The sequence below is a fragment of the Daphnia pulex genome, chromosome 9 (genome assembly GCF_021134715.1).
Source record: "Daphnia pulex isolate KAP4 chromosome 9, ASM2113471v1".
Taxonomy (NCBI): domain Eukaryota; kingdom Metazoa; phylum Arthropoda; class Branchiopoda; order Diplostraca; family Daphniidae; genus Daphnia; species Daphnia pulex.
Window position 1 is genome coordinate 3,640,141 of NC_060025.1, and position 7,858 is coordinate 3,647,998.

The window sequence follows — 7,858 nt, forward strand, 5'->3', positions numbered from 1 at the left end:
GTAGTCACATATAGAAGCTCGTTATTCTCTATGCCTGCGGCCTCAAGAAAGACCTAAAAATATTGCCGCCAAATGCTCTACGAGAATTTCGTAGCATGAAAAGTAGGATAAGTGGTAGAAAAGGGCGTTCATGGGTGTTCAGAAGATAGAATTGACGTGTTACTGTTGGAAGAAGAAGATCATTAAGAAATTTAGGGAATTTTTTAAAGTTTGTAAAAAAAAAGTGTGTTTGAGCCGATTTTTTACCCGGGCCGTTACCCGGCCGGTAAAAAAATTTTGACCCATGGGTCGGCCCAGGCCAAACTCATTTACTCTGTTGGCCCAAACCCGCTCCAACCCACGGAAGAAGAAAAACCCATCTAAAAAAACCATTAAAAAAAACCGCTAGAAAATGTCCGGACCACATCGCTACCTACTGGACGTGTTAAATTATTAATTAGAGTTCATTTTGTTTATATATTCTGTATAGACCATATCCATTATATATCATATTTAAGTTTTATATCCGATGTATTAGGTAGAAGATATATAGAGTTTCTCACTAGAAAGGGACTAGTGAATTCTATTTTCCAATATTATTAGCTTTGCCCACCCTTTCCGTTATTTTAAAATTCTAAAAAATAAGCCCTGTTCCTGGCACCCGAGAAAACCTACACAAAAAATTTTTATCCAAATGGAATGAAAATTTTAGTACTTTTTCGCATTGCGAAAACTGCGTTTTCCCATAAGGTTCTCTGGGGTGTCCGGATACTTTTGGTGCCTACCGTATGCACTTATAATTTTGTGTTCAGCAATTGTAGCTGTGTAGTTTTTAATTTCTTAATTATTTTTTATTTAAAAAATAATTTAAAATATGCTACAACTTTTTTCCTTTGGAATAGTTCGTGGGTAAGACGAAAGGAACCGCTACTATCGCGAATGCAGGATCAGAAAAAAAGAGTGAGGAATCTCTGTTTGTCTCTGGGGTCTGGGCTCTAGTGTGTAGTGTCATTAACAACTCAATAACTCTTGCATTTTGGGATTTGCTATATTGTCAATGTAAACTTTTAAACCGGCTTAATTTCATTATTTGTGTTGATAATTAATTAAACAGTTTTATTCGCATACAAGTAATAATCTTTCATAATGGCATCGAAAAATAAGTCTCGAACAGTGGAAAAGAGTAACGGAGGCACGTTTATTTTATTACAATTTCAACTAGGTTCTTAAGTGATTGGTTTATTATTAGGTATCATTTTTTCAGCATTTCTTGGTTTGTGTTCTAATTGTTTTGATTTTGAAATATGCTATTATATTTCAGAGATAATGGCATTCAGTGAGGGTTCAATCAGAAATAATGCAATGGTAGTTGAATACTGTCGAACATCTATGGGTAATAACTACAGATTTTTATGAACTTCATATTGCTTTTTAAAATATTTGTTTACAGACTGTTGTTTATATATTAGCTGCTTTAGGAGGAGGTACTGCTGGGATTTTAGGCCTTACAAGTCTATACGGCTTTGCATTTTACATATTTTGTGCGGTTTCTATATGGGTAAGTAATAAAACTAATTGTTACTAGGGGGAAATAACATTATTTAACTTTTTTGTTATTACAGCTTCTTCTATTGCTGAAAGCAGGACCACATTGGGAGAAATATTTTACTAGTAGAAGTTCACTTCTATCTAGTGGATTAAGTGGTGGCCTAATTGTAATCAATTTTATATAATTTTCAAACCTGTCAAAGTATTAATGTTTTTTTTTTAATCAATTTCAGACATATGTTCTTTTCTGGACGTATCCTTTTAAAATAACAAAAATCTATGCCTAGTGTTTATAATAACCTCAAATTAGGAAATCCTTAACAAAATTAATTTACAGATTTATCTATGGAATGGTGCACGTCTATTAGGACACATCTACACAACTGGTCCCGTCATTCCCATTCTTCATCTAGCATATTCCCCCTACCAAGCATTGCTTTTTTTCTTTCTATTTGGTTATTGATTTGATCATTAGAAGTAATAAAAATTGCGCTTCAATGAAGCGAATGTGTGTGAAAACTCTTAAGTATATTTTTGTATTGAGATAGATTAAGGTATTGGAATAGATTTGATATCCATTAAAGAAGAAATGCAGCAAGCTGATTGTTGCTATTCAGATTTCTTTTTTCCAATGCGTGGATAAATCATTCTACGGCCTACATCATTGTGGGTTTGAGAAATTTTACACAAAAGTTCTGAAAACACTTCATTTGGTCAATTTCATATTTTTTGTTGGGGTTTTCTTCACTTTCTTTTCACATGTATTAACAGTTTAGATGGTGAAAAAAAGTCATTAACCTTGTAGATGCGAAAAGATGTGCATTGCAATTTAGGCCCTATGCCCGACCGTCTGCAATCTGAATCGTCGGCTTTTAAAGAGGAGAATTCATGCTGTACAAAATAAAATAAATCGAAAGAAGCGATAATGCCCTGCATGGCAAATGGTGTCCTGATTATAGCTTTTAAATCGGAAACGGCGTGCTCAAAGGGCAAGAAAAGGCGACCGCACAAACAAGGCGGGACGAAACTCGATGGTCCACTCACGCTCACGCAATCGTATCAGGCCCTACCTCCCACGTCCACCGATGCACTGATGGACAGCCCAAACTATAGTGAGAGAAGAGCACCTCGCCAGTCGAAGCTGTGGCGTCAGTTCAGCTGCTGCATGATCAGCATTGTTGGATCTCGTCGGCATCTGAAGAGAAAACGAACCAGCCCGTTTTGTTTGTTTTTTTGCGTCTCGTTCGACTTGTTTATTTTGGAAAGAAGATAAGCCGAGCTTCGCGCTTCGTCGTGACGTGAAAAGTTAGTACTCACAGTGGATCAGCTACAACTTGGAACGAAAATAACAGCGAAAAACAATTGAACGATGAAAGCCATCTCCCTGTTGATTGTCGTCCTGCTCTGCTGCGCTTCCTGGTTCACGGTGGATGCTGCCAACAAGTCCAAGTTGCCTTCGTGGCACATCCGATTCGCACGCCAGCAAGGGTAAGCAGAGATCGTCTAGTTTTGGCTTTTATTGGCATGCGGCGAGAGCGTCAAGTAAGGCGACTGCGTCCCAACTAGGAAACGGGCTAGTCCTCGGAGGATTTGCAATTGATGACTGCGGACTCGAGCCTTATTTGGTCAGATTCTTTTCGGATGACGGTTCTTTCGGGGGGGACAATGCACTGCCGTTCTGAATAATTATCGCCATACACCAGCCAAGGTCACAATGTGAAACTCTTTTTGGGTTTGCATTCGTGTTCATCGTCATTCCTGTCGATAACACCAGCCGGGTTGACGTCCTGCAGCTTCGCCTATGGAAATTTCAACTTCATTTGAGTTTTGCTGATGCTAATGTATAGAAAATTCATCTAAATGCGTCAATTTCCTTGGTAAAATTTTTAAATTGAAAGGCGCGGTGATTCATTGAACGCTGAATAGGGAATAGGGTTTTTGTGGGTCAGCTGCAGCGAGCCGGAAAGGCAAAAGATTCGTCACGTGATCTAATATTCTCCGTTCAGCTTATATGGTAAAGAGCACTGCTGGGAAACGCTACCGTGAGGTCCATCGCGTTCGTGCGCGGCGAGGTGATCAGGCCATCCGTCGACACGATAGCCATGTACAGTGTTTTTATTGTGGTTGTAGCTTCTATACAGCTTGTAGACCTCCCTTGTCGTGTATAATTTCCCATCCTAGACGGTTTGGTGATCTCGATCGCATAAACAACATTTTATTTTGAATACGACTGACAAACAGGCGCGCACTTGCTACCATGTACGGAAGTTTTCATCACTACAGCACCGCGTTCATCCATCTCCGTCGCTGATCTATCAAATGGGTTATTCATCCATGTTGTTTTATCACCATATTAAAGGACTTGCCCTCTTTGAATCCAGCCATGCACGACACACACAAATTTACATTTTTACATTTTTTTTTACGTCACGATTTTTTCCTTTTCATAGTCAAGTAAATTGTACACTATAATGCTCTTCCATGCTTGGATGTTGATATGCTTTCCCAGTATCTGCGCACAATATTCATTAAGACAGCGTAGAAAAATCTGCCCGAGTCGTTAGCGTTCGTCGTCCGTGTGACTTGCCGCGTCGCAAAAAACAACATAGTGCTGCATCACTAGGGGGGATTTTTTTGCTTTTTACGCCGCGTCATCGGAGTCGGAGAGTCAAAGCTAAATAAATAAATCACAAAAACTTGCTTCGAAAAAAAAAAGGCGAACAACCTTAGAATTTGCGTCTTTTTTATTTTAAATATGATGATGATGATTATGTAAGTGAGATGGATGAGAAGGTGGTGATGATCAATCTCGAACTTACTGGTTTATTGTATGCCGATGATGTGACCCCAAAAAAATGTTTCATTTGATTTTTACAGACCCAACGCCTGCGTGGTGGAAGAAGTGCCTGGAAGCAAATGGAAAATCTGGACAGAGTGTAAATACTATCTGCCCCGCAAGATCTGTGGCCAGAAAACGTAAGCCAATCTCCTCTCCCCCTATTCCCATATTCTCCCATTCCGTTTCGTCCCGTCGTCATCATCTGTCTTGGCTTGACTTGGCTTGGCTTATTTGGCTCTTCAGTCTTCACGCACGCGTATTATCCAACTCTTCTTGTGTATATAGTCGTATATCTATGTCAACATTTTCTCGCTTTTTTGGTGTATATGTGTTTTCTTCTTTTTTTTTATTAGTCGAAAGTTTTGGGTTCGTGTGACTTTTCCTTAACATTAAATATAGTGCAGCTTGTGTACACCATCACGATGCGCGTTCTGTCCGGCAACCGCGAACGCTTAGGGGCCGAGAAAAAAATGACGATGAACGCAGCAATCTCATCCGTTGCTTGATGGCGTTCGTTCAACTAGGGTTATCATGGTGGTGGTTTATGTGTTTAGATCTGATTACCTCGGCTCCCAGCGCGCTCATCTCGCAATGTTCCCGTTGTCGTCGATTCTCGGTGGCCGATATTTTTGTAACCCGCACTCTATTTTTGTTTTGTGCTTGTTTTCTTTTTTTTTCTTTTTTTGTGTAGTATATTTATTTATTCATTTTCGTTTTAGGTTTAATATTTTAATATTCCGTTTTTTTAATTATTATGTCTGAGTGTCTGTACAACAGTGTGTCTGTGTTCATTTAGGTTTGGCGTTTCAAATGCAAAATGAAGAAATTGATGCCTTACTTATAGTTTCTAAATGTCGATCGAAATTACTTTGACAGGGTACTTCGTTTCGAGTGCTGTGAAGGCTTCCATCGCGTACCGGGTCAAGAAGGATGCGCAGGAGGTATGTGAGAATGTGAAAGAAATTGATTTACGTATTTTCAAGAAAAATTTCGCAAAAAAAAAGAAAAAACGGGAAAGAAACAAAAATAACGTCAATCTCATTCGACAGTGAAGCCACTGAAGAACATTTTGGAAACGGCACGCGAGCTGGGAGCCACGGATTTCGTTCAATACGTCGAAGAATCCGGTCTGCAGAAAGAATGGGCCCGCGAAGGAGTATGTACCCCTTTTTTTTATTATTATTTTTCAATTTGCATTTCGTGTGCATCAGCAGTCGATTATCTCTCTTTAACATTGACCGCCAGGCATTTACGTTGTTCGCTCCGACCAACGAAGCCTTCGCCAACATACCGCGTGAATTGCGCGCCCGTGTCGACTCCTTCCGCGGCAACATCGAAAATCCGATCCTTCGTTACCACGTCTCCGATCGCAAAGTGACGTCCGATACCTTCCAGGCCGATCAGACCATACCGACGCTCTACAACGGCAATCGCTTGCGTATCAACAAATATTGAATTCCCAATTTTTCAGATCGTCATGTCCCTCGACGAGAGAATCCTCTCCGTTTGAGCGTCTACCGCAAAGCCATCGGAGTGGAATGCGCTGTCATCGAGAAGGCCGACATGGAAGGCCAGAACGGCGTCATTCATATCATCAACCGCGTCATGATTCCGGCCAACATTTCGGCCGGCGATTTACTGCGACGCGAAGGAAATTTTAAGTTCACCTACCTTCGAAAATTCATCTTAAATGCCGAAAGCCAAACCATCCTTTCTGAATCTTCTCTTCTCAAACTCAATGCAGGACGTTCCTCCAAGCGATGGAATTGGTGGAACGGGCAGCGACGCTCTTGATTTCGCTTCCGGTGGCATATCGGCCACATTCTTCGTGCCCACCGATGCCGCTTTCGAGGAATTAGGAACGGCGGCGGCTGAAAATGCCATGAAGAATCGCTCTTTATTGAAAACGGTCAGTTTTTTTTCTTTTATTCGGTTGGGGTATTTAGCTTTCAGCTCAGAAAAACTCTAAAAGATGGCGCTGTACGTTTGATCTGCATTATCTAATTCCATCCGTGTATTAGATTAGCCAATCACGTCGCGTTCGATACAGAGGCAGCAGCTTATTATTATGCTGGTGAGTGGGATCTACTTTTTGATTTTTCCCTTCCTTTGTTGGAATGTTTTTGATTTTCCTCATCCAGAAGACTCACCGGAAGTACTCGCGTTGCCAGTCATTTCAATTGAGGTTCAGATTGTTTTTACCAGGCGCCAGTTGAATTTGCGAATGTCAACTTATCGATTCTTTCGATTCTTTGAATGGTGATGGAACTTTAAATCTTAATTTGCTTGAATAGAGAACCGCGAAAAATTTCAACAACGGAATAAAGTAAAGTGGCAAACAAATCGAAAGGGACAACTGAAAGTCATTCAAATTCGGTTAAAGTAGGGGGAAAACATAGAAATAAAGACAAATTAAAGAAAAGTTTCTCTTAATCTGCACAAATTGCCAGTAACAGATCCAGTTCAATGTCATCGACTATTTCCAAAACAGTTTGGGCTTTTTGTGCTCATCTTTTTTAATTCGTCGCTTTTATTTTTCACGACGTCTGTAAAAAAAAAGTTAACCAGCAACGATTCATCATCGATACACAAGATTTCAGACCGATGATGATCCACTGAAATTTAAAATTATTTAAAACATTTTCTTTTTACATTAATAAAAGGGGACGAGAGTGTGTATGGGTTAAGGCGTCATTTAGGAATAGGTGCAGAGGTGCACCTGGAAACCAAGGACCAGGGTTCGAACCCCGTGGTAATATATATATGATTTTTTAAGGGGGCTCCCTCTTCCAAAAAGGAAGGGGGAGGATTTTCCATTTTGAAATTCCCCAAGGGGGCTCCCCCTTCTAAAATGGCCGACCAAAAGAGAACGAAATAGCTCGGGGGGATGAAAAACACGCACAAAACACAAGAATTTATGATTATAAACTTCAATATATCTCACGATTATCAAAAAACACCCTCCCAATTTTTTGAAATGTTATGTAAACATATCTCTTGTTTCTCGGTAAATTATTCGTCGTTCGTCAAATTTTCCGACTGATTTAATATGATTTTTTAAAGTGTAACCATTTTAGATTTCTATTTTCAAATTCCGATACAAATATTTCTTAAAAATGAAATAAAATGTGATATATTAACGTAAAATTTAATTTTACGTCGATTGGTTAAGGTCTCATAAAATTCTTATAACAAATAAAGGCGCAATTAAAGAAAAACTGAAAAATGTATTTTTTTTTTCAGTTCACGGCAAAATAACAAAAAAATAAATTAAAATTTCAATATCTCCTAAACTATTAAAGCGATAATTCTGAAAGTTTCAGGATCATTTTTTTTTTGCCCATCTTCACCCAGCCCCCCCCCCAAATGAACGGAATCCCAATTTTGACGGTGCCATCGATCGGCAGATTTCGCATGGAATGACCCCTCAGTCTTTAAATTCTTAGTCTGTGGTAGGGGCTACACCTCCCTAGAGGCGGCGCTAACAGCCGA

The 7,858-nt window shown here is 39.6% G+C and overlaps 2 protein-coding genes and 2 long non-coding RNA genes across 6 annotated transcripts; 3 read left to right on the top strand and 1 right to left on the bottom strand.

Annotated features, from left to right (window-relative positions):
- The first annotated feature begins 957 nt into the window (after nucleotides 1-957).
- On the top strand, nucleotides 958-2,046 carry LOC124202790 (ER membrane protein complex subunit 6-like). 2 transcript variants are annotated; one of them, XM_046599213.1, is made up of 6 exons: nucleotides 958-1,171; nucleotides 1,301-1,372; nucleotides 1,449-1,537; nucleotides 1,602-1,694; nucleotides 1,761-1,780; nucleotides 1,865-2,046. In XM_046599213.1, exons 1-6 carry the CDS (start codon nucleotides 1,126-1,128, stop codon nucleotides 1,893-1,895), a joined length of 351 nt encoding a protein of 116 aa, XP_046455169.1. In that variant the 5' UTR covers nucleotides 958-1,125; the 3' UTR covers nucleotides 1,896-2,046. The 2 variants fall into 2 exon arrangements, with proteins under 2 accessions (XP_046455169.1, XP_046455171.1); XM_046599215.1 differs by having other exon boundaries at nucleotides 962-1,228.
- A 595-nt stretch (nucleotides 2,047-2,641) lies between these two features.
- On the top strand, nucleotides 2,642-7,592 carry LOC124202788 (transforming growth factor-beta-induced protein ig-h3-like). Of its 2 annotated transcripts, none has more exons than XM_046599211.1 (6): nucleotides 2,642-3,015; nucleotides 4,405-4,503; nucleotides 5,243-5,307; nucleotides 5,416-5,522; nucleotides 5,612-6,275; nucleotides 6,388-7,592. In XM_046599211.1, exons 1-5 carry the CDS (start codon nucleotides 2,897-2,899, stop codon nucleotides 5,819-5,821), a joined length of 600 nt encoding a protein of 199 aa, XP_046455167.1. In that variant the 5' UTR covers nucleotides 2,642-2,896; the 3' UTR covers nucleotides 5,822-6,275; nucleotides 6,388-7,592. The 2 variants fall into 2 exon arrangements, with proteins under 2 accessions (XP_046455167.1, XP_046455166.1); XM_046599210.1 differs by having other exon boundaries at nucleotides 5,612-6,027; nucleotides 6,111-7,592.
- On the bottom strand, nucleotides 2,771-4,486 carry LOC124202795. The gene is made up of 2 exons (XR_006878339.1): nucleotides 3,569-4,486; nucleotides 2,771-3,326 (listed from the first exon to the last, which is right to left on the bottom strand). It is a non-coding gene; the product is annotated as an uncharacterized LOC124202795 (long non-coding RNA).
- Nucleotides 4,510-5,046, top strand: LOC124202794. Its single transcript, XR_006878338.1, has 2 exons — nucleotides 4,510-4,686; nucleotides 4,766-5,046. It is a non-coding gene; the product is annotated as an uncharacterized LOC124202794 (long non-coding RNA).
- Nucleotides 7,593-7,858: the final 266 nt, after the last annotated feature.

Coding starts and splice junctions, on each gene's coding strand:
- LOC124202790 (XM_046599213.1), top strand. CDS start 1,126: ATGGCATCGAAAAATAAGTCTCGAACAGTGGAAAAGAGTAACGGAG. Junction 1,172..1,300: donor AGTGGAAAAGAGTAACGGAG/GCACGTTTATTT, acceptor ATTATATTTCAG/AGATAATGGCATTCAGTGAG. Junction 1,373..1,448: donor ATACTGTCGAACATCTATGG/GTAATAACTACA, acceptor TTTATATATTAG/CTGCTTTAGGAGGAGGTACT.
- LOC124202788 (XM_046599211.1), top strand. CDS start 2,897: ATGAAAGCCATCTCCCTGTTGATTGTCGTCCTGCTCTGCTGCGCTTCC. Junction 3,016..4,404: donor CGATTCGCACGCCAGCAAGG/GTAAGCAGAGAT, acceptor TGATTTTTACAG/ACCCAACGCCTGCGTGGTGG. Junction 4,504..5,242: donor AAGATCTGTGGCCAGAAAAC/GTAAGCCAATCT, acceptor TTACTTTGACAG/GGTACTTCGTTTCGAGTGCT.